Source organism: Plasmodium gonderi, assembly GCF_002157705.1.
Source record: "Plasmodium gonderi DNA, contig: Chr12, whole genome shotgun sequence".
In the NCBI taxonomy this organism is placed as follows: Eukaryota; Apicomplexa; class Aconoidasida; order Haemosporida; family Plasmodiidae; genus Plasmodium; species Plasmodium gonderi.
Window position 1 is genome coordinate 3194958 of NW_021628937.1, and position 26289 is coordinate 3221246.

At 28.6% G+C, this 26289-nt stretch overlaps 5 protein-coding genes across 5 annotated transcripts; 2 read left to right on the top strand and 3 right to left on the bottom strand.

Annotated features, from left to right (window-relative positions):
* Positions 1-384: 384 nt before the first annotated feature.
* On the bottom strand, positions 385-9542 carry PGO_126710 (serine/threonine protein kinase; the record flags this gene model as incomplete). The annotated part of the gene is made up of 5 exons (XM_028689461.1): positions 385-7851; positions 8063-8271; positions 8575-8817; positions 9069-9129; positions 9423-9542. 5 exons carry the CDS (start codon positions 9540-9542, stop codon positions 385-387), a joined length of 8100 nt encoding a protein of 2699 aa, XP_028545262.1.
* A 3142-nt stretch (positions 9543-12684) lies between these two features.
* PGO_126720 (60S ribosomal protein L10a) lies at positions 12685-13621 on the bottom strand (the record flags this gene model as incomplete). The annotated part of the gene is made up of 2 exons (XM_028689462.1): positions 12685-13333; positions 13614-13621. The coding sequence occupies 2 exons, from the start codon at positions 13619-13621 to the stop codon at positions 12685-12687; spliced, it is 657 nt and encodes a 218-aa protein (XP_028545263.1).
* A 5869-nt stretch (positions 13622-19490) lies between these two features.
* On the top strand, positions 19491-20222 carry PGO_126730 (KS1 protein precursor; the record flags this gene model as incomplete). Its single annotated transcript, XM_028689463.1, has 1 exon — positions 19491-20222. The coding sequence occupies one exon, from the start codon at positions 19491-19493 to the stop codon at positions 20220-20222; it is 732 nt and encodes a 243-aa protein (XP_028545264.1).
* A 2049-nt stretch (positions 20223-22271) lies between these two features.
* PGO_126740 (hypothetical protein, conserved) lies at positions 22272-23978 on the top strand (the record flags this gene model as incomplete). The annotated part of the gene is made up of 1 exon (XM_028689464.1): positions 22272-23978. The coding sequence occupies one exon, from the start codon at positions 22272-22274 to the stop codon at positions 23976-23978; it is 1707 nt and encodes a 568-aa protein (XP_028545265.1).
* Positions 23979-24271: 293 nt separating this feature from the next.
* On the bottom strand, positions 24272-25969 carry PGO_126750 (hypothetical protein, conserved; the record flags this gene model as incomplete). Its single annotated transcript, XM_028689465.1, has 6 exons — positions 24272-24355; positions 24579-24692; positions 24888-24962; positions 25142-25266; positions 25494-25614; positions 25787-25969. The coding sequence occupies 6 exons, from the start codon at positions 25967-25969 to the stop codon at positions 24272-24274; spliced, it is 702 nt and encodes a 233-aa protein (XP_028545266.1).
* Between the last annotated feature and the right edge of the window lie 320 nt (positions 25970-26289).

A 26289-nucleotide genomic window follows, 5' to 3' on the forward strand; every position in this document is an offset into this window, starting at 1 on the left:
GTGGCGCAAAGGAAGAAATAAGCAGACTTGTGCGCCTGTCTTTGCGTAACGTAACAGTTCGGAGTGAAAAAAAAAAAAAAACAGAAGTTTATATATATATATACATGTATGCATTACGTATATGTACATACGTATGGCAAAGGTGCCCTGTGCAAAGTAGAAAAATCCCCCGAGCGAAAAAATGTAAACGAGAAAAAGTGGGCAGTTCAATCTCTATTATGGAGTCACACAAACGTAAGCAAAATGCTTTGTTATGGATATACCTACTATAATGGCTGTTCCTTTTCACGTGAATGTCAAACGATATATTTTTACACCCGCTCATGTGTGGCATCCTTTTTTTTTTTTTCTTTTTTATATGTAATATGTGGTAACTCTCATGATCTAGTACTTGCTTGAATTTCTACTAAAAATGCTCATCCACTTTAATTTGGGGTGTAATAAATTTAGTTCACTTTTTTCATCTATTTTGTTCCCGAACTTATTCTGAATATTCTGTTCATCCATGCTATTTTTTTTCGTATTTGAAAAATAATGAATGGATGTTTTGTTTAAATTCAGATAGCTCCTCAAGTTATATTTAACTGTTGGGGAGGATTTTTTGTTGTCATTTTTTTCAGTAGCCTTATTACTATCGATGTTTCCTTTGCAGTTGTTTAGATTAAGTCCCTCAGGGGTATTCCGTTTCTTCGATTGACAGATATTTTTGTAATTTCTATATGGATTACTCTGGGATGATGAATAGAACATAAGATTATTTAGAACATCAAAATTGTCTGGTATCGTGGCTAAATTGTAATAATAACAAATTTTATTTTTTTCATTATTCTCATTTGATTTTATGCTATCAGCAGGTACTGCAATTTCTGTGCTCATTAAAACGTTCTTGTGTGTATAATCATTTTTTACATTTTCATCATAGGACGTACGAAAGAAGTTATTCCTTTCACTCTTCATATCGTCGTTTATATTATGTATAAGGTGATCTGTGCTTTGTACATTCGAATTAACAGTATGATTTTTCTGTGCACTCCAGAAGTTCAAAGTTTTTAATTGTTTACTTTTGTTAGATTTGTTTTCCTTGAAAGTGGTTACTTTTTTATTTTTAGCTAGTTGTTCACTCATTTTGCTAAACATGGATTCATGCAGACAATCGCTCTTTTGGGGATCACTCTGAAAAATCTCATTTTTGTTTTTTTCGCTATTTTCACCCATTTCACTCTTTTCATTTTTTGTTTTATCATAATTCAGATTTTCCTCCTCCAAATTCGTGTTCAACATGTAAATGTGCTGTGTGTCTAGGTTTGAATATTTTCCGTCATCTTTTTCTAGCATGTGAATGTCTTTTAAAAGGCTACCACTGCAATGACCGTTACCTTTATTGTCCTTATCGCTTTCTTTATGTGTGCATTTAGAGTATTGTGTATCAAGGATATTCTGAGTATCATTTCCAGAATTTTTCAAAATGGAATTTTCTTCTTCTGCTAATGGAAAAATGTTTTTGGTGCGAACGTTATCATTTTGAAATGGGGCCGAGTTAGAACCCCCTATAATGACTTTTGCATTTCTGCAGTTCTCATCACACGGATTGCAAGCATTCTTAGTACTGTTTGGATGGTTTTTATTTTGTGAAATTTTTAAAAATGCATTTTTAATCGATTGTTTTTTATCACTACACTGATTTGGATTAGAGCATATAGTTGAAAGAGTTACGTTTTTGTTTACAAAAATTAGTTCATTATTTTCATTCCATTGTTTTATACAATTGTCCGAATTTTTATCTTTCTTTTTTTCATCCATTAACTTATGATCATCAACGATTGAACATGTTTCTTCCTTTTTGTTTATTTCATCTTCTGATATGTTAACTGATGTGTTTACGTTACTAATGAGAGAGTAATATTTTCCTACCTCGTCATATAAAGATATGTAATCTTTATTTTTAATTGGATCCATAAGCATGCAAGAATTATTTGTAGCATCACCTTTGTAAATATCACATAAATCTTTGCATTCGATGACTATGTCATGATTGGATTTGTTACATATCCTATTACTACTAACGATGTATCTATCGGGTATTACATCCTCAGAAAGGCTTTTTATTTCACTAAAAGGATATTTCTCCATGTGTGCGACTTGCATTTTTTTAGTCACATGGATTACGTTGAAATCGTCATTTGATGGATGGTGTAATGCGTGGTCTTTTAAATTTAATTTTTCACACATATTGTTCTTACTGCTTATGCGGCTCGCACTGCTCATACGTCTCCTACTGCTCCAGCTGCTCATACTGCTCATACTGCTCATACTGCTCATATGTCTCCTACGTCTCCTGCTGCTCATACTGCTCATACTTCTCCTACTGCTGAAAGTAATTCGATTGAGTTCACTGTTTCCATCATTAAGTGTACCCTCTTTTTCATAAAGCATATCAATGCCTATGCTTGAAAATTTTTCCCCTTGAATAGACGTTACATCTCTTTTATTCTCTTTTTCTATGTCCTTATTTCCCAACTTGTTTTCATTTGTATGATGATCCTTTTGCATGTTGTAATAATTGACAAGACTAAAAGAAGGTTTACTTTGGGAAAGATAATCTGAAGATATCTCAGTAGGGTTGTCCTTTTTTTGAATGTTATAATTTTGAAATGTAATGTTAATATTTTCGTTAGTAACAATTCGTTCATGTGAAAGAGAATATTTCATCATATTCAATTGGTATCCTTCAGTAGCAGAACCTACTCTTTTGTCATATTTGTTCATATCATTTTGATTCTCCTTTTTGTTACCTAAAAGTGTATATGCTTTTTCATTATGCTTAATAATCGATTTGTTCGATTTGTTTATATATTTCAAATTAATTCGATTGAATAAAAAAGATCTATGATTTTCAATATTATTATCCTTAGATCTGTTATTAAGACTAACCCCCACTTGTAATTTCCTTTTGTAAGAATTTCCCTTATGAGTGTCACTTATCATACAACAGTGATGGTGATCATTGTGTAAGTGTTGGCTATTCCTATTACTACATTTCGGAGTTGAATATTTGATGTAGTCAATTTTATTTGACGAGAAATAGAAAGATTCGTTATCACTTACATATTCGTTATATTCTTGAGTTTTATTATGAAATAGAATTCTTTTCTTGGAATCAAATTTGACATCCCTTGATAGTTCATTTTTGATACATGTATTCATGCGAAACCATTTATTATGACAGTTAAAATTTATTATATCATTTTTACTTTGTCTGTAGGATATGTCTGTGGTTGTACATCTTTTCACTACTCCATCTGAAACGATATCTTGTCTTTCTTCAATATGTTTTTTGCTTCCTGTCACCCTTTTTCTAAAACCTATATTAATATTTTTTAAATAGGTTACAAGTGGCAAATGACATTCATTGGTTTTTCTTTTATTATGAGAAAATATTTTTTCTAAATTGATATAACGTTTCCTGTCATAATAATTCTCACATTTTAGAGGCACTAAATGGAAGTCCTTATTGTTGGCATAATACAATTTTTTCAACATCAAAAATTTATTTTTTTCTTCCATTTGTTCTCTATGCATATGTTTGCTCTTTTTATTTTTCAATCCTTCTTTGTTAATATTTATTTCATCATTTGTATCTAATTTTTGTGTATCCTTTAGATGGTTATAAATTGTTCCCTTATTATTAATGTAGCATAGGGATGTTTGTCTCCTTTCTTTTCCTTTTTCAGAAACATCACGTTTTGAAATATTAGATATGTAATATTTTTCTGCACCGGTTTCATTTGTTGACTCATTCTTGTGTAGTTCGTTTGGTTGTGTTTTATGTGCGCTCGACTTTTTGTCTTTTATTTTTAGCCTCTTAATTTCCTTCGAACTTTTGGGTATATCTCCTACTGCTGTGTCCTCCTTGTTGTTATTTCTCTTTTCGCTGCTACTGTTGTTGTTGTTGCTGCTACTGTTATTGTTGTTGTTGCTGCTACTGTTGTTGTTGTTGCTGCTGCTACTATTGTTGTTGTTGCTGCTACTGTTATTGTTATTGTTCCTATTGCTGTTGTTGTTGTTACTACTATTGTTGTTTCTACTGTTATGGTTGCTACTATTATTGTTGCTACTATTATTGTTTCTACTGTTATGGTTGCTACTATTATTGTTGCTACTATTATTAATTAAAAAAAAAATTTCGTCCAAATTGCTTATCTGCTCTTCATCCCCACTTTGGTCGCTCTCTGATTGACTTCGCTTGAGATCATCGCTTATATTTCTGCTATTAATGACTTTTTTTTTCTTTTTTTTTTTTTTTTTCATATTCGCCTCACTTCCATCGCTGTTGTCACTAACCCTATAGCTTCTGTTGAGGTGGCTCTGGTATTTTCCTTCTATGCATTCATCCTCTAATGTTCTACCCCCTTTGAGGCCATTTGCATTTTGATTTTCTTTTTTGATGGTAGAATTATCTTCCCTTATGCAAGTCTCTCTGTGATTGGTCTGTTGATCCATTTTATAACCAGTTTTAGTAATGTTACAGATTTGTATTTCGTTGTTAACTGCCCACTTTTCTTCTTTCCATTTTGAGTTATAATTGCACATTTGGATATTATTATTTGAATGGAACTGATCTTTTCCATTTTTTTCCTTATTCTGGATTTTCAAGTTATTGCTCTTCTCATGAGTATAATCGTTAGGTGAAATGTATTTTTGTTGTGTATTGTGAGAAAAATACGATGTATTCATACTTGTGTCCTGAATTTTGTCTTTCGTTGCACAATTCTTATATTCATCCTTTTGAATCAAAAGGTTCAGGGATAGCACATCTTCTTTTTTGATACAATCCTTTAGTTGATTTATTTTCATTAGTGGAAGGTCCGCTTGGTTGCATCCAGTCTCATCAATAGTGATAATTTTTGTTGTATGTTGTGATTTGTTTGAAAAAAAATGGTTATTGACATTTTTAATTATTTTTTTTTTTTTCAAAATAATACAAGTGTCCTTCTTTTTCGAATTATCTGAACATATTTTTACTTGTGCATGGTTATTAGAAGGAACGGTTAAATTCGATCTGTTACTGAAGTCTGAGTTAACAAAAATGTTTGGAGTTTCATTTATGATGATTCCTCGATTGGTGTTTTCATCTGTCTTTTCATCTGTCTTTTCATCTGTCTTTTCATCTGTCTTTTCATCTGTCTTTTCATCTGTCTTTTCATCTGTCTTTTCATCTGTCTTTTCATCTGTCTTTTCATTCGTCTTTTCATTCGTCTTTGCATTCGTCTTTTCATTCGTCTTTGCATTTGTCTTTTCATCTTTTTTCACTTGTTGTATCACATCGGAGTATCCACTAGACAGAGTATTTCTTCCCTCTTTGTTTCCATCATTTATGTTTTTTTTCTTTACATTTACTACTTGTTTATTTAACACATCTGACTGCTTTTCAGATGCAAGGATGTGATAACCTGCTACATCTTTTTTCCATTCGTAGCTAGCTAATTTTGCATAAAATTCGTTTTCACGATTTTTAACAAGAGGGTCTTCTTTTTTACCATTTGATGAATATTCATTATTTTCCGTCTTACTGGTTTCAACATATTCTGAGATTCCCCTTCTATAAGCCAACAACTCCTTCGAATAATAATCAGAGTTTATAGGGACACAATTGTGAGAATATTTAACTTGATGTTCAGGTAAAGCAAAGGAGGAAGCATAGGTACGTCCATTGATTTGGTTGTTTAAATATCCAATATACATGCCTTTATCATCATCATAATAATAATATTTGTATTGTACATTATTGTAATTTGTGTTGTGAGAGTATAAAAAATCATTTGGTGTATTATTATTTATTTTTCCTATAATGGGTGGATTAATGTGTATGGGTGTAACGTTTGTGCAATTGGAACTAATAGTATTTGTTGATTTTCCACCATCACTCAAATTGGAGGTATACTTGAATTTCGAATTTGCATCGTATTCCTTAATTCTGTTGTCCAATTGACATTGTTCATTATTTTTTAAAAAAGTAGACCTAACATTAAGAGTTAAATTAGTGTCACTTGTTCCTTTTGACAAGTATAAATTTTCATGTGCATGATTTTTTCCCATTAAGTTTTCTTTATAAGGTAGTAATAACATATTGTTGGTTTGATTTCTATAAATGTTGTTTTTTTTAATGTAAAAATCGTATGTATTATGTATTCTTGGAGAAAATTGGATATTCTTATTCATTTTTTTCATTATCTTATGTTTATTTTCTTCATCATATTCTACTTGTGTTTGTTTATTATCATAATAGATGTTGCTATTCTGATTATAATATTTTCCATCCATGTATCTGTTGCTCAGAATATTATTATTGTAATACGTTTCATCAACGCAGAATTTACTATCATCAATGTTTTGATTGTTTGTCATGAGTTTTTTTAGACAAATTTTACTTTTATTACAATCATTATTTGTATCTTTTTTGTTTGTACTCATGAGTACTTCTTCATTTTTTTCATTGAGCGTGTGTCTATCTAATTGTCCTCGTTCCTTTTTATTTGTCTTTAGGATTCTTTGATTTTTTTTCATTGTATGAAGGATGTCTGCGTAGACATAATTTACCTTCGAATCCTGTTCTTCCTTTGGCTGTTTCAGTTTAGTATTCAGAACCCCTTTGTCATCGTGCAGGTAGATGTGGCTTTGCCGATGGTTGCTGTGCCAGGGAAAGATAGAGTTCTTTCCAGAAAAGTGGTATATTTGTCTCTTTTCGTTATTACTCTGTGGAGAGATTCCTGTGAGATCTCTAACATTTGGGTTCGTGTTCTGGTTCGTGTTCTGGTTCGTGTTCTGGTTCATGTTCTGGTTCGTGTTCTGGCTCGTGTTCTGGTTCGTGTTCTGGTTCGTGTTCTGGTTCGTGTTCTGGTTCGTGTTCTGGTTCATGTTCTGGTTCATATTCTGGTTCGTGTTTATGTTTGGGTTCACATTTTGGCTTGAACTTACGTATGGAACCCCGCTTTGAACCGCGTATTGTAGTCCCTGCGATGTTCTGTATGGATCTATGTTTGTCACAACGTTGACTAAGCCACTTATGATCCCACCAACATTTCCATTTCCAGTAATGGTACAAAAATTGGTAGTAGAAGAGAGATTTTCTACCTTTTTGATTAAGTATAATTTTTTAAAAGTTTCAAAATCTATATCGTTTTTACCACTAGTGTTGACATGACAAGCTACAGTTGACGAAATGGGGAAATTCAATTTTTTATGTGCATTTGATATTTCTAACTTTGCTTTTCCTGTATCAGCTAGCCATTCATGATTCATCACTTCTTCAAGGGACAATCGATTATCTGGAATAATATTGAGCATTCCTGAGAGCAAGTTTCTGACATTCATAGAAATTTTATTAATTCTATTCTTAGGAAAAACAATTTTATTTTTTATAATTGAATTATGTGCCTCTTTTACATTTTTCCCTTCATTATCAAAAGGTAGCAATCCGAATAACATAGCGTACAATATAATTCCTAGACTCCATACATCTGCTTTTTGGCTATTATATCCACTAGTGTTATTACATCCTAATACTTCAGGTGCAGCATAACTTAAGGTGCCAACAATATCATGATGTAATTTATTTTTCTCATTAATACAGCATGCACCAAAATCTCCTATCTTCAATTCATATTCAGAACACGATGGTAATTTCCCTATTCTTATTAACGTTTTTTCTCTTTGACTTAGCTTCTTTTTGCATAAAAATATGTTTTCTGGCTTTAAATCCCTATGAGACACATTATTCTGGTGCATGTACTGAAGCCCTTGTACTATTTTTCGAAAGAAGTATTGTGCACTGAGTTCTTCAAGATGCAGTTTCTAAAGGAGGGTATGAAAGATGTGTAGGTTCTTGTCTAATCGAATATTAAACTATGGAAATGCTTAAGAGATAGTGTTCTCTCCAGGTGCTACTTATGCACTGATAAAATTGGTATACACAAATATATACATGCACAAGTGTATACAGATAGGGGTAAATACAAACAAAGTGTATACAATTTTACAATCATGTGAAGGGATTAATCCTTACATTTTTAACGTAGGATATGAGGTCGCCCCCATCACAGTATTCCATAATTTGAATAATTTTCTCCTTTGTCTCAAGCACATTTGTTGTTTTCACAACAAAAGGATGATTCATTCTGCAGGAGATTTGGATTTCTTCCTTAAGTTTTTGAAATAGCTCTTCATCGCCTTGCACAGTGGATTTATCTATTGCCTTTGCCGCTACAAGGGTGTCTGTGAGATGCACAGGTTGGATTTGGAGCACATATACGTATATATACATTAGTTTATTTGTCTATCTATTTATTTGTGTATTTACTTGTCTATCTATTTATTTGTGTATTTACTTGTCTATCTATTTATTTGTGTATTTATTTGTCTATCTATTTATTTGTCTATTTATTTGTCTATCTATTTATTTATTAATTTTTTTTTTTTTTTTTTGACTTTTGGTTAGGTGGCATGAATTGCATGTATTTGCATTTTTTCATGCGCATAGAATGGATGTAATGGTAAGAGTACAATGGTGCAGCTAACCTGTATTTTTGTCAAAAGCCAAATGAACCTGACCAACGGATCCAGTATTTATTTTCTCAAGTATTATATAATTCTTAACACTAAAATATAATAAAGTATCAGATAATTTTTTTTTTGAACACCTAGGTTGAATTCTTTTTCCATCTGATACTAGCAAATTAAATAATTTCTGACCCTTATTCATTCCTCTAAACATAAAATCATCAATATGTTCACCCCATATTAGTGATTCCGGTTTTTTTGCTTCAAAGGTGAGATAAGAGATGAAAATGGGATACAAGTAATGATGAAATTGATATTTCTAACTTAATTTAATCCTAGAATAAATTTATTTCTATTCATATTTTTTCTCATAAGAAGTGTTGAAGCAGTGGAAAAAAAACGTGCATTCACGCTTAGCGAGAGAGAGAGATAGAGATAGAGAGAGAATGAAACTCCATTTATATTCATGCTTTGTCTAAAATATAATCTCATATTTTCGTCTTATTTTATACTTGTTATGAAATCGATGAGGCTCCTTACATGCGGCATGGAGGCATGATACAACTTTAAGAACTGTAATGAAAAATGGAACGAAATGTAAAGACGAGTAATGTAGGGAAAAAGAGCATGATGTCAAGTGATGTACCAAAAAAGCAGAAGTAGAAAGATGTATAGTCGAAGTAGTCTCAGCATTACCACATATATATGTACATATATATGCATATATATATTCATCTAGGTAGTAACAGTTTTGAATCATGGAGTAATAAAAAAAAAAAAAAAAAAAAAAAAGTCACTTATAAATGAAAATATCAGCAATATGGTAGAACATATGAATTTTTTTTTTTTTTTTCTTTTATGTTTACCTGCCAAATGAAAAATATATCTTCAGTTATTTCTAGATCATGGTCTGTTATAGATTCTACTTGGGGGAGCAGTCGAAGTTCGCTGTCCCATTCGGTTCGCCATTTGTCGGTAAGAACCATTTGGAAAAATACAAAAAATAATGAATGATGTATGATGTATGATGAATAATAAATAAAAATCAGAATCAGCGAATAGGGTTAAGAGGGTGGGAAATATTGGATGAAACAACAAATAGGTTTGGAAAATTGTATGATGTGAAAAAATAAGCACAAGGAATCATGTTGATACAAATACAACTCGGAAGATAGTTAAATACAGACCAAATTGACCACGAAAAAAAAAAGCAAAAAAAGCAAAAAAAGCAAAAAACGATGACCTCGACTTTGCAATATAATGTCTCATTTTTAATTAACATATTTTTACAAAAGAAAAAAGAATGATATTTTAAATTGTATAGGCCATATTTATCGGGGTAGATGGTAGGATGGGACAAAAAGACACAAATAAGTGGCGGAAAAATAGGACAAATGTACAGGTAATCAAATGAGTAGTTAAGCCACGTGGACAAATCAACAAATGGGAAGACGTGGTGATAGAAAGACAGATTGACATATTAGTGCTCTCTGTTTTTATATTAAATCAAGCAAAAGTTGTAACAACACTAGGCAAGATAATTTCTTGTTAAATCAAATCACGCAGATTTTTGCGAAATTTGGAAAAGTAGGAATATATACTTAATATAATATGATTTTGTAAGTTGCATAAGAAAAAAAAAAAAAAAAAAAAAGGGGGAGAAGAAAGCTATTTAATGAATATTGCCTCTTTTTTAAGAGTTCTAAAATGATCTTATTTATATGCCTTTTCTGCATTTAACATTTTTAACAATTCGTATTTGTGCATGTGTAACCACATGCAAAAAAAACAAAAAAAGAAGTGCCAAATAAGGAAATTTTTTAATTAAGCAATAATATGTTTATATATTTGTTCATTTTTTTTTTTTTTTTTTAATTTGTAAAACATGTATAAAAGATGAAAAAGAAACAATTTTTTCACAAGAGTATGTATTTTTTTTTTTCTTTTTTTTTTTTTTTTTTTTTTTTTTTTTTTTAAAAAAAAATTTTTTTAAGGTTTTTTTTTTTTTTTTTTTTTTTTTTTTTTTTTTTTTTTTTTTGTGTATGAGCAACGTATTCATAACCACGCATGCGTATGCAACTTTGGAAAATAAGAAAATTCAAAGTTGGCACATGTGTAACATTTAAAAAAAAAAAAAAAAAGAAAGAACCAGCAAAAGACATATACGAATAAAATGTAAAAATTACGATATAAAATAAATATTCTTCATAAAGTATAAATCATTTCTTAAAAAGAGAAAAAGAAACTTGTTTTTGTCAATTAGACTTACAAAAAGTGGTATATGGGTGCTTATATAATTAGAGAAAATTTTGCACATAAAAAATTATAAGTAGGAAATAAAAATTGTGTCATATATCATGATAATAGGGTGACTCGGATGGGATGTAATGTGGTTTACTTTTTACGTACTAAATGTTTTTAATTAATATATTTTTCACCATATTTTTATGCGTGTGCACAAATTTCTGGGCTGCCACTTTGGTAAAACATATTCTTATGAGAGTGCCTTTGTGGATGAAGACCTATACAACTACGTGACATGGAAAAAAGGAAAAAAAAAAAAAAAACATTTGCAGGGACTTACCAAGAAGTCTACTTTACAAAAATGGTTGTAAGGCCTAAAGAAATTAAATATGTATATATATATATATATACATACACGTCACCCTTTCATTACACTTATATTTATACTTTCATTTTATTATTTTCAGCACTCAGAATGTATGCTCTTGTTTTCTCTTAAAAAAGATAATACCTATTTTAATTTTTAGTTAACCCATTCACCACGTCATCTCAATGCACTTTTTTGCACAACATATCCAATATTTATATTAGGGAATAGGAAGATGAATGTATTATTTTCACACGAAAAATGGATCTAACTCAAATGTGTTCATCTAACAAAAAGCTCGAATCCATTTGACATTAACTGATATGTAACATTTAGATTAATGGAAAGAACAAAGGAATGTGGTCAAGATACTAAGGCAAAAAAAAAAAAAAATAAATAAATAAATAAAATAAATAAGAACATGAGAAGCTAAAAATTGGATGATTATTCTGGAAGAATTGCACATTATATTTGTGCACATGAACGAAAATTCTATGCCACTGTTTATGTTTTTTTTTCAAATCATTAGGTCATCCTCCATTATGTTGACGAGAAAACGATAAAGCAGGATGGGATGGGTACAAGTACATTCAAAAGAAAAAGAGGGGAAAAAAAAAAAAAAAAAAGTAATAACGCAAGTTAACTATTACTCCTTACTTCTCATTTCATTATATTACAACCCTTAGAAGGGTTATTAAAAAACTGAATCATTTTTGTGGAACAAGAAAGGGAGATCAATGCATTTACACAGAATTCCCATAAGAAAAATTTATAAATTGCCTTTTTTTTTTTTTTTTTTTATTTTTTTGCGAAATCATTATTTCATTTTTCTTCCTAAGTAATAATACACAAGTACATACTTAACCTTTATTTGTTATGCTCTTGCGCTTTATCGTCGTTTTCTATCCTAGGCTTCCCTTTTCTTACCTACTCCTCTCAGTGTATCTCTATTTCCTGCACCTTTTTTTTTTATTTTTTTTTCTTTTTTCGTGATCGATTTGTAAATAAATCTCCCAATATTTTGTAACGTAGAAAGATTATTTCTAGTTTTTTATTTTCTTTTTTCTTTATTCTAATTCGAAACAGAAAAAGAAAAAAAGTTTTCCAAAATATTGGTATTTGAAAAAAAAAAAAAAAAAAAAAAAAAACTCACTAGGAAAAAATAATAAAACTATGATAAGAATGTAATAAATAAGCTCAGTAAGCATGTGGAAAAAAAATATAAATATATTATATGTACATATTTGTATGCTTCTTCAAAAAATATTTTAAGAAAAATTATGACCATATCATCTATGTGTTAAACCCTTAATCACATTATATATCATTCCATTTTTTCCTGTGATATCACAGTTGTATAAGAAGCATTAATATGTCTTAATTTTATGCTCTCTCTATGTACATATAATTGCTACATGTACAAGTGTGTGCCTTAAGCAAAGAGATACACATCACCCATGGATCAGCAGTTATAAATACATAGAGATGGAGAACGTGAAATGATGTATGGCGCTGATTTAGCCGTAAATTCTCTGTGGCTTTCCCATGGTACTCTTAATATGCAAGGTTCTAATATTTTGCCAATTTTTTTTCAGAAGAGAAACTAAAAAGTTAATTGCATGAACAATGTTAGATCTTAATTCCTCTTCTTTCAAATTGGCATGACCAACAGGTACACCCATACATAAGACTTTTTTTAGTTGAAATTTAATTGATGATTTTAATTCAAGAATCTTATCATTTATTTTATCATTATGTGTAATGAGGGAAGGAAACTTTCCTGCTTTATTTAAACCTGGACCAAGTAATTTAGGAATTTGTGGTAAGATTACCTGACTGGCTAAAAATGCATCGTATTTTTTTGCTAACTTTTTAACTAATGTTTTATCTTTATTTAATTTCTTCATAGCTTCAATATCCATATAATCTAACTCTAATTTTTGTGCTTCTTCAACATGTACGGCATCTCCTAATATACATACTTTTAACTTCTTTCTTACCTCATTAGATAATTTTACCGTTCCTGAGAAACGTTTGTCTCTCTGCGTGTCATAATCCTTCAGTCCGATCTGAAGTTCGATGGTTTCTACAAATTTTCGCTTTTTCTGCCTTGTCCCTTCGAATACATCAGCTATGGCCTTTTTTAAGAGATCCTGATTTACCTTGCTAAAAAATGAAAAGAGCGAAGTGGTGGGGAGAAACAAATGAAAAAAATGAATTAAGGATGGAAGAATGATTATATTTGGGAAAAGAGGAACGCGTGCATGAAATAATAAATACATAAATTCATGAGTTAAATGATGCAAAAAATATGGAAACATAAAATGATTACGGTAACCAAAGGCACATATGGTATGTGTAAAAAAATAAAATGCGATTAAAAAAAAAAAAAAAAAAAAAAAAAAATCGTATACATCTTCGACCTGTGTGCCTTCATTGAACACACAGCGTCATTGACTTTTTTATGGTCAACATAAAACGAAGTGCTTAAGACTAAAAAAATGCAATGCTGTGTAATTTCATATTTAATTGTATATTTATTTCATGGTCACTTGGACCATTCTTGTTCTTTTATCATCTCGTTTTTTCAAAGGCGTTAGGATGTTAGTGCCTTGGCATGAAAAATTCCACATTTATAAACGAGTTAATAAACGTGCGTGGATATATATATAAATATATATATATATAAAAGGTACACACGAGAACAAGTATAATATACGTTTATACATATATACATCCATATGCATATAAATATTTGTGTTTGCATGGAAGAGCAGTTCCTTCTTGCATGTTCCCCGACATATATTATATATAGGAAGCATAAAAAGCATAATAATCCTATGCCTCATTTAATATATCATTACCTCATTGTGTATATATGTGGAGTTTATCAAAATAAGGTACAAACTAGCGTTTTTTACAGAAATTTTTCTTAAATTCGGATATATATAAAGAGTTTTCTTGTTTTAAATAAAATAGTCGTTTTTGTGGATAATTTCCTTTTCAAAGAGTTATGAAAAACTTGTCGGGAAAAAAGAAATTAAAACAGTGTAAAATTATTTTGTAGTTGATTCTGTTTCTGGTTTAATTTATTACAAAATTAAAAAAAAAAAAAAAAAAAGAAAATTGATTTATATATATATGTATAATTTGAAATGTAAAAAATTTTGGAGATTACGAAATTTGCGATTTATAACTGCAGTTAAGCGGTTAATGGGTAAAAATAAAATAAGCATCTGTAATATACAAATATATATATTAGCATGCATAATCGCTGTTTTTACATATCATTTTATATATATTGTGCTATTTTAATTTTTTTTTTTTTTTTTTTTTGCAATACTGTTGTAATGTAGCAAAAATATATTCAATAAAGGTAATGAATAAAAACATAAAACTATATATATGTTAAGCCTACCATAAATCACACATATATCTTTTGCAAGAATAACAAAAATCCAGGGTTCCAAAAAAAAAATTATATACGAAAATTTATCTTAGAAGAAAAGTTTATACTATATTTGAGGGGGGGGGGGGGGGATATAGCTTTTTTTTCATTCATTTTGACTCCTTGTCAGTGCACAAAAAAGATGTAAAATTGTACACGTTGAAAAAAAAAAAAAAATGGCAAAATTAAAAGAGTGGGGTCGCCCCTGAATGAAATAAAAGAGAATTATAAAAGGGGGTAAATTTAAACCACCAGAGAGTAAAGAGCACCGGATAGTGTTCTGATTTTCAAAGTAATTCTCTTAGGCGCTAAAAATATATCCCGTGTTATTATGTGTAGTGTGAAAATTTTTCGTAAATTTTTGGGGTGGTGTTAGCACGTATCTATTCTTCTCGTGTACTATTTTGAAACAAATTATCAGGCATTTAAATTTGCTGATATAAACATATGTATGAGAAAGTAGCATATATACTATATACATATTAACATGTAAGGTAATAACGTTCTCATTTTGTGCGTGAGCATTTTCACAAATTTTTATGTTTCATTTGGCAAATAAAATTAAACGTAGTCAGAAAAAAAAGAGTCACTTAAAAACAATAGGCGCGTGCATTAACTTACAGATTTTTATATAAATTAATATTGCAGTACAGGGAAAAAAAAATAATACCACGTAATTTATGTAATATACAATATATATTACGGCTTTTACACGAATGTTTTCATTTTTTACATTATATATATTTTGTTATACATGTTTAAGCCGAGGTAAGGCAAATGCTCTTAGCGCTATGTTTTTTTATATTCGTATGAAGGGTAATAAAACTCTTTTTGAAAAAAATGGCTAAAGGAATTCGTTTTACAAAAAATTAAAAAAAAATGAATACTTTTTTAATTAAGGAATAAAATATTTGTGGAGTAAAATATTATAACTTTTTTTTTTTTTTTTTTTTTTTTTTTTTTATTCGTTAACGCCATTATGAATTTTATTTTGTTCATATTATTTGTAATTTATGTTTAAAAAAAAAAAAAAAAAGGGAATTATTGAGATATAAATGAGGCCAAGTCACAGTTAAATGTTTTTTAACGCATAATGGAAATTAAGTTTTCAGGGAAGGTAAGACTCGCACAAATACATGTACTGACACAAGCACATATATGTACATGTCCATAATTCTTTATGCATATTTAGAGGAATAAATACCATAAAACTTATAAGACAAAATATACTTCTTTCCATCATATACCTTAATCACACCGTTATGTACATATGTCCATTGCCATAATAAATGAGAAAAAAATAAAAAAGCAAGTGAATATTTTTGTGAAACGAAAGAAAGAGGATATTTTATAAGTATATCGTATTTGATTCATTTTTTTGAACAAGATAAATGGTAAAAGAAAAATATTTATAAAAGGAGTAGGTTTTTCTCTTACTTCCTGCATCTTATGATTATACCAGAGCATTGAAGCATATACAAAAAGCAAATGAAGACAAGTATTCATAATATGTTTGTATATATACTTAAATTTTTTAAAACATCACTGTTTGAATGATTAATGCAAGTGTAGTACCATAATATAAAACGTACAAGGGACCTGCAGTGCATTTTTTCATTTTTATTTATTTTTTTTTTTTTCTTCCCATGCGAAAAAAATAGTATTCATGTAACCAAACCTTACTACATTTTAAAGAATTATATGTAATTGTTCTCTTTCCTAAAAAAGCAACATAATATTTTATTACTAAAGTGTTAAAGTGAGTAAGAAAATTTTTTACATTGTTTTGGAACCCCTCTTTAATATGCATTCGCTATTATACAGGTGTGTATGTAATTCATACATAACGTAGAATGACTAAAAATGTTATTATTTTTAAATAACAAGGTACATCATGTAATTGGTTTTTATTCACGAATAATTGCCCTTTCTAGTGCTAAATGTATATAGCATAATTTTTTCATTGTAAACACTTGCACATAATTTTCCCACCACTTACAATTGTAACATGACCAATATATAAAAATACAGATGTCTTACGAAACAGAAGATATATAATGTGTGCGAAGATTTAGAAAAAATTAAATAAAATAAATACATATGTAAATTCCGCAACATTGTGATAAACCAAGGGAACATTATATATATTAACATTTTTTTTTTTTTTTTTTTCAACTGTAAAAGCGTTAATGTAAAGAAAATCATAAGCCTTATAAACTAACGAACGCTGTTACAGTACACACACCCATGAGACCCCCATCGTGTGCAATTTTTTTGCAATAGTAAGAATAAATCTGACTGAAGAGAAATTTAAGTATTTTCACCTAATCACATACGCAATAATTTTTTTTTTAAGATATGTTCCCACAAAATAATGAAATGTAAAATAGTAATGTTATATGCGATAAAATATTCGGGACAAAAATAACAAAAAAAAAAAAAAAAAATAGTAAAATAAATTAATGACACATTAAGAACGTGTTGATAACATGTTGACAATAACATAAATCAATTAAATAAATAAACACGATTTTTAAAAAGGGTAAAAGTTTTATTCAAAGTTTACAACGACGTGAATTTTTTATAACGGTACAGATGAAAGTTAAAAGGTATGCATGAATTATAAATATGGTAGGTTTATATGCTTTTATCACGTATAATTTGTGCGGCTTATTTTGAAATTAAGAACTTTGTGTATTAGGTAAATAATCTGATTGTATTATAGCATTCCACACACACACACACACACATATAAATATTTTGCACAAGCAAGAAAGCAATAGGGTTTGCTTTAAATTCCTTTATTTTATTATTTTAATTCATTTTTAAGGAGACATTTTAACAAATATGCTGAATGGCGCGTACTTTGCAAAACAAGTGGCAGTCATTTTATCACTTTTGGAAAAAATTAAAAGCTACCGAAAAATGTTTCTTACAAATTATAAAAATGTTCATATTTTTTTATACTTAATATAACTGCATAAATAAAAAAGTGTATATAATATATGTAAGAATTTTAACAGTGTACTTATTACATACTTTATGAAGAAGCATTTTTTTTATTCCCTCTTTTTATTATTTACAAATAAAAAAAATAAAAAAAAGTGATGTGGGATGATGTTATTTAAATGAATGTACTTCTCCTAGCGTATTAAATTAGTTATATTTAGATAAGAATTTTTGTTATTCATATATTTCATCAAGTAACACTAGAACCATTTACTTCACAACATTTTTACAAAGTTTTGGTTCATATTTGAAAATGTGCAACAGAACAAGTGGATGGGGAGATTCTTACGAATTCACGATAGCTTCTTTATGCATATGTAAAAAAAAAAAAAAAAAAAAAAAAACTTAACATTTATTTGTTTATACATGTATAAAATAAGATATCTAGGAGGCTGAAAATGCATAAAATATAGAAGAACATAATAAAATTATACATTTGAAACCCCTCAAAAAATGAATGAGAAAAAAAAGGTTATTTTTTTTTAAGTTATAAACATGCAAACGATTATATATGAAAATTTAAGCATATGTATATATACTAAGCATATCTAATATTATATAATATATATATTACATATGAAATAAAATATGCACTGCTAACAAGTAATATCGACGGACAGACAACGCACTAGCTCAATAATTTAAAAAGCGAAAAAATTAAACTTTATAAAAATGCTAGATTTTTTTTTACATATACTGTAATAAATAGAAAGAACAATCACAGGCGGCAATGAACTAATTGTATGTATATATATGAATGAAGGCATTTTGTTTACATCCCTTGTGTAATTTATCTCAGAGGGATGAAATAAAAAAATGTGTTTTTTATATAAACATATGGCATGTATATATACTTAACAATGTATAAATATTATATTTTATATATAAAAAAAAAAATGAATTAATTTGGGTAAGAAAATATTGTCGAGTGTTTTTACATGAATACATTTTATATGTTTATGCATAATTATATCACTACCCGTTTTTACATATATTGAATAATATCATTAAAAACGGCTCTTTTGTTTTCTCTTTTTTTTTTTTTTTTTTTTGCCTTCTTAACAAAATATTTGTACGCACATCAAGACCATGATTCAACATGTAAATAAATACATCATTAAGTATGCTATATGCAGCAGTAACAATATTATTAATTTATTTCCCATACTTATTAAACGTATAATTTCATTTTAGGTATATTTTTCTTTGCTTGCTTAAAATTAAACAGTTTTGCCACGCCCGCAATGAATATGTTATAACAATTTTAAAAACAATTTGTGACATATGGACATGAGTAGTATATAGTAGCACATTCCAAATATATTTATTTTTTTTATTAACTCTCATTTTTTTTTCTTACTGAAAATTTTTTTTTTAAACGTAATTTTTAATTAGCCTTTTTTCTTTTTTTTTTTTTTCTTCCTTTTTTTTTTTCACGCTTTTTTTTTTTTTTTTTAACTTTCACCTGTTTTTGTACATATTTATTTTTTTTCCTTTTTATTAAATCATTCGTTTCTACGAATTTCATTTTGTTTTATTTTTTTGACATTTTGGATTGTTAAATTATTGCATATATTTTATACATCTTGCTTTTTTTCATTTTAAAAAAAATAAGGAAAGCTGTACCACACCAGTATATATTGAACAATATACGAAACAGGATATATGTATATGCGCATATGTGTATAAAACGTGTATATATAAATATGTACAAAGTGTATATGCAAGTATATATATAGAAACGCTTATATAAAGTTATGTACATGTATGTACATATAAGATATACAAGTTTTGCAAAAGGTTCTAATAAGTTCACAAACGTGCCAAAAGAAGTATCCTTAGTATACTTTGTTTCTAAAATGTAAAATGGTGGATTCACCATCCAAAAAAAGAGCATTGAATACCACTGACTATAATAAAAAAGAAAAAAAAAACATGGTTAGCAAAAAAAGTAATCCCACTGAAACTGCTGAAAATGTCGAGGAAAATATCGATAATGCAACTGTTGACAAGAAGAGTGAAGCTTTGAAAAAAGAAAAAAGAAAAAAAAAAGAAAAAAAAAATAAAGAAAATGAAATAGATAAAATCAATGACGATGAAGAACAAGATGAAGGAAATGATGAAAAAAATTTAAAAAAATTTTCAGTTGACACAAGTGAAAATGATGATAAAGATGACGATGATGATGAGGACGATGATGATGATGAAGATGAAGACGATGACGATGAGGACGATGATGATGATGAAGATGAGGACGATGATGATGATGACGATGATGATGAGGAAGATGATGACGATGATGATGACGATGATGAAGATGATGACGACGAGGAAGAGGATGAAGATGATGAGGAGGATGATGACGATGAAGAGGAGGAGGATGATGAGGAGGAAGACGATGAGGATGATGATGATGAAGATTTTGAAGATATGGATGATGAAGACGAAGATGATGATGAGGATGATGATGATGATGAGGATGATGATGAAGATGAAGACGATGAAGACGACGAAGATGATGAAGAAATGGGTGGAGATTCCAAAAAGGAGGGTGAATCACATACAAAAAAGGACAGTGACGATGAAACATTTGACTAATAATAATATGTTAACATATATATTTTTATAAATTAAAGAGAAAAAAAAAAAAAGAGGAAAAAAATAAGATGAAAGAAAAATATATTTTAACCTCTACTCCTCCCCCCACACACACACACTCTTCATCCCTCAATATATTTTACTATTTATCGTTTTTATAAACGCAGGATATAAATAATATACAAATATGTTTCTTTAAATTATATCGCACAGTTTTTAAATGCGTATTTGTGTATTTTATGTGTTTTCTTATATTATAAAATTTATATATAGATGTGTACACATATATACACATATGCATAATGTGTACATTTATATATATAAAACATATGTTACACAAATTATTGTACCTTTACACATTTTTTTCTTTTTTTTTTTTTTATAAAAACTGTTACCTAACCTTTTATTTTTTTATGTTGCAATTTGAACATTTAAAATATTTTGCATAAATACTACAAAAGCAAAAAAAAAAAAAAAAAAAAAGAAAAAAAAAGAAAAAAAAAGAAAAAAAAAGAAAAAGAAAAATGTACTAAAAAATAACTAAATTTAAAAATTAAAAATAATAGAATTTGAACACAGATAAAAAACTATTAAATTATTTTTGTTTTTATATATTGAAAAATGCATTTTTATCGGGGGAGTGAGAGGGGGGGGTATACGAATGTACATGCGTATGCATATGTTGCCCATTTATATGCTGCCTACACATGTACAATTAACTTATTTATGTCATATGCATAATACATATATATATGTATAATATGCATACTGACACTTACATAATTTAGTTTTTTTTTTTTTTGAATAGAATTACCACGTTTTGCATTTCTTTTTTTTTTACAGTTTAAAAAACTGAATGTAAGTTGTGTAGAAATATTTTTCAAATAGCATTCTATGTTATTTATGTATAACCTATGTGTAAGATGTTATAGCAATTACATCACGGATAAGAACGTGTTGTAAACATATGTCTGTGCAAATGTATTACATGTATATATATGAGTGCAACTATATTTTAATTTGGCGCATTTACTTACCAACCTTTATATTTTCTATTCAATTAAAATATTACAAAAAGAATAAAAAAAAAAAAAAAAAAGTAATTATGTCTAACTTTAAAACAATTATGCCATTTTAGTGTTCACAGGAAAATCGTATTCATCTTGGGAAAAGGCAAAAATATATAGTGCGGGATAAATACGTATAAAGAATATATGTATAAGGTGTAGGCATATATTTTGTATATATGTATAAATTTGTATTCGAAACAAAAAAATATCTCCAAATGTGTTACAAGAGAGGAATTTCCTCATAAAGCATTTTAATCAACTCTTGTTATTCCTTTTTTTATTCTAAAGCAAATATGACGTTCCTCATTTTCCGTACACAACAATCGTGTAGTAAAGGAATGTGAAAATGTGTGGTAGTACATGGGTTACATTTAAAAAAAAATATGAAAAGAAAGTAGAAAAAGAAATGATATAAACAACTTCATGCTAAATTCATCCTTAAAAAAAAAATAAGTGCGTATATTATAAAGGCTGTTTAGGGGGTTGCTTAAAAAAATACCTTGTGCTTTCACAAAGATGGGGAATGAGTAAATATGTTATCTGTTATCCTCTATCTTTTATATATTATTTTATTTTTTTACGCAAAAAATAGCCACGAGCTAAGATCCACGAAAAACATTTTAAAAAAGCTAAAATTGTTTCATCATAATTGTAATTTTACAATATGTTAATGTATGGAATGCACAATAGGATATTAAATATTTCAATTTTTGTAAAGTGTAAATTTTGCTGCGCAAAAAAAAAAAGAAAAAAAAAAAAAAAAAAAAAAAAAAAATACAACAATTATTTGTAGAAAAAATTGTTGAAATTTTGACCACTGTAGAAGAACAATTCCGTCCTTTTTTTTTTTTTTTTTTTTTTAAAGCATGAAAGTGATATAACATAGAATAGGATTTTTCTCTGTGAAGATATTAATCCCGAATATATATGATACGTGCAGGTGAGAATAATTTCGGGGAAAACGTTGGTACATTGCAAAATGAACACAAATTATCCTTTGTGTTACAAGTGCAAGAAGAACAACGCTATAGTTTGGACAAGGGAAAAATCATGCAAAGAGTGTTTTTTACAACTGGTGGAATATACATTTAAAAATACATTAAGGGAAAAGTGTTTATTTAAAAACAAAGGAAATCATAATTATCAAGTTGTGCAACAGTACGAAAAAGAAAATGAAAAACGGAAAGATATACAGGAAAAGAAGTGTTTTAAAATGCTTGTTGAAGATGAACATGTTCACAACATAACAAGAAATAATTTTAAGCATGTAAACACAGGAAAATATGTGAAGGAATCTGAAAAAAATGGAAAAATTATGATGAACACCTTGTATGTGCAACAGGAAAAGAAAAGAACAGCTATAGCATTTTCAGGGGATATATGCTCATCTTTTCTTCTCTTTTCATTTGTCAAATATTTAAAAAACGTGAAAAACAGAAAAAACGATTTTTACCTAACGAATGAATATTGCATTTTTAGTGACATAATATTTGTAGACATTTTTGAAGATGAAAATTATATTTTTAAGTTGATAAAAAGCATACAGGAAATTTTTCGTATTTTAGAGGAAAATGATGATTTGAAAGGAAGGATAAAAAAAAACGAAATGAATGAGGAAATGATAAACACTGAGAAAGAAACATTGACAATCCAAGGTAACGAAAAAATACATGATGACATAAATGATGAATCGAACCCCTCAATAGACAACAATAAGATACTGTTCATTAATGGAGTGTTTAAAAAAAAAGTAAACAAAGTACATTTTACAGTATTAAAGAGCAATTATTTTGTGAATGAGTGTTATAAAAATGAATTTCTAGTGTACTATGACTTAATAAAAAAGGAAAAAAATTATTACTTGAACTACATGAATGAGCTAATTATATACAACAACATTTTAAAATATGGTATAGATGAGAATATTAATTACGTTTTTTGGGGTAATAATGCAAATAATATCTCTAATAAGTCTTTTTTATATACCATATTTGGCAATGGAATAAATTTGCCCATATGTACAGCGTATATAGATAATAGATATAAGAACATAAATTTTATTAAACCATTGAAGGATCTGTTGAACAAAGAAATATATATCTATTGTTATTATAAAAATATTACATATTTACACAACACATTGTTTGATAATAATATTGTATATAGAACTATAAACGAAATGTTGTCTACCTTGGACTCGAAGAATAATACGACGTCTATAATTAACAATACAATTGGAAATTTGGTCAATTTGATGAATGTACCAAATGTGATAAATGAGATGAATCATTCAAATAGGAGGAAACATAGCCATGAATGTATGGAAATGAGTGAAGGTAAAAACGTGAAGAATCACAACTACAGTGATATAAATATGCACGATGCTGTAAAAACTGGCAATATAGGAATTATTCCCAAAATATCTCACAGTTACAATGGTTTTGAAAAAGATTACAAAATGAATTGCATGAAGGAATGTGTAAATAATTATAAAATATGTTCTGCCTGTTACATATGCTCAGGTAATAAGGAGACAAAGGAAGAAAAAACATTTATAAAAAAATTGAATAAAATTCAGTTGTCAAATTTAGAAAAAATGAAATATACGAATTTGATTTGTTCCACATGTTTGAGTATATTTTCATCTAGTGAGAACTGTGTAAATCTTTTCAATGTCTTTTTTTAATATTTCAATTATTAGTAACAAAGAATTCCATTTGTTAAGTTTTTCCATTATTCCCTGTTATCAGTTTTGCTTGTCACTATTCTTTCCTATTAACACCGCTTCCTCGAATTTGTCTTTATTTGTTTGGCGCATTGGTTTTTTTTTTTTTTTTTTTTTTTTTTTTAAATATAACTTATTCCCTTCGATTGATCATTCGAGTGTGTTAACAGCAGGAAAATTTTATTTTTTTCCCTTGTCATTTAAAAAAAAAAAGAATATACGAATAAGTAGAGAAATGCACAAAAAGGAGGTAATTACAACCAATCGTCGAAATTAGTATTTTCCTTTTTTGTTCTTCCGGACTTTGTCTCATAATATTGCTTATTTTCCATGGTTTCCTTTTAGAATAATTTTAAAGTAAAGTTATTGGTTCACCCCGCATGTGGTTATGTATGATATGTGCGTGCATAAAGTGTGTAGTTATGTGTGCATGAAATTGTGTACTCATGTATGTGTATATATATATATATCTTTATATATACATATATATGTGTATATATGTACATCTACTGGTGTGAGTTCATTCGCGCTGTTGGGTGCTTTTCCTTTTCGATGTCTTACATTAGGGACTTCGTTATCCTTATGGATGTGCATTCGAATTCTTCTTTTGATTTTTTCAATCTTGTTAATGTGTATTTTTTCCTGTTTTTCCACGTGCATCGGGTCTATCTGAGGCTGTGCACAATGCCACGAAGAATTAGTTACATGTGCACATGGACACTGTAAAGGAGTACATTTGTGTGTATGCAGTTCACATAAACACATGCACATATACATATGCACATGAATGCGCTTGTGTTTATGTTCATGTATGTATGTATTCATGTAGCATCAGCAAATTTTTGTTATTTATGAATTTTGTACCTTAACTTTATTAATGTAGGAATCAAAAAGGATTAACTTGTTTAGTGAATCCAATTGTTCTGTCCACAATTCGCAAATATTCTTAAGGGAGTAAGAACAAACATGAAGTTTTATATATATGTTTGAATTCGAACTACATGCATTGAATTGCACATTCATAAAAAAGTGTGTATTAGTCCATGTTTTCAAGCCATCCGATACATGTATGTTGATTGGCATATACATAAATTCACTTTCTTATCTACACTTTTCATTATTACATTGTAAATAACATAATTTTGATACGCATCATAGAGAAATTTTTGTATCTGCTTAATGTCTTCCTGCTTGTTAACATAAGGCATGAGACAATTCTCGAAGTATTTCAGTTCTCCTTCACTATACACTTGGTGGATAAAGTGTATATGAGTGTGCAAATATATAGTTATTAACTATTGTGTGCATATATACATGTGTACGTACATGTATACATATGTACACACGTATACATACATATATATATATAGGGAAATTCATTTGTGCAGATATCTTATTATAGCACAGAATGGCCCCTTTTCAATGAACCTAGCCAAGCTTGTGCTATATTTTTTTTTTTTTTTTTTTTCTCCTAACTGTTATTAATCGGAAAATAAGACAGAGGTATTTTTTGTCTTGCTATCTTGATCATTTCTTTCTTTTTGTTATCGTCCATTTTTATTTCTCTAATGATTTTTTCCAATTTTGTCAGTTCATCCTTTGCAGTAAAAAGAATAGATACGATTTGATGTGTGTGTCGAGAAATTGGAAAATATGGCACAATATAATAATAGCACCTTTATATATAAATGTAGGTGCTAAATATGACCGAAGAGAAGAATAGACATGCATCGATAGTTTTCTTCTTTTCTTTTTTTTGAAAACCTTACTGAACTGCTAGCATACATCTGAGACAAATACTGGTAATTGACAAAATTTGAATAAGAAAAATTATAGGAAAAATTTATAGCATCTTGTATGATTTTCCTCTTAAGGTTAAGTCTCTCTTCGCTAGTCATACTAGAATAGTTCTTTTCTGAATTTTTATTTACACTCTTAATTCCTATGTGCATTTTGCTGCTTTAACGTTTGACCTTACTTTTGATATTATTTTTTTATATGGAGTACAAAAGTGTGACTCGCACTTCTTAGTGATGGGGTTATGAATTTGAAAAACTGAAAAATGTGGAGCGACGAGGTGTGTAAACTGTTAAGAAACATTTGTACTAACACACAAGAGCATATGTATGCGCGCGTATACATATATATGGTTGTGTGGTTGTGTAACTGTGCAGCTACGTGGGGAAATTTTTTGCCATTTTATCTGCATATAACATATATGACAACTGCACATGTCTCTTTATTCAGCCTTTTAAATTAGTTTCCGTCTGTC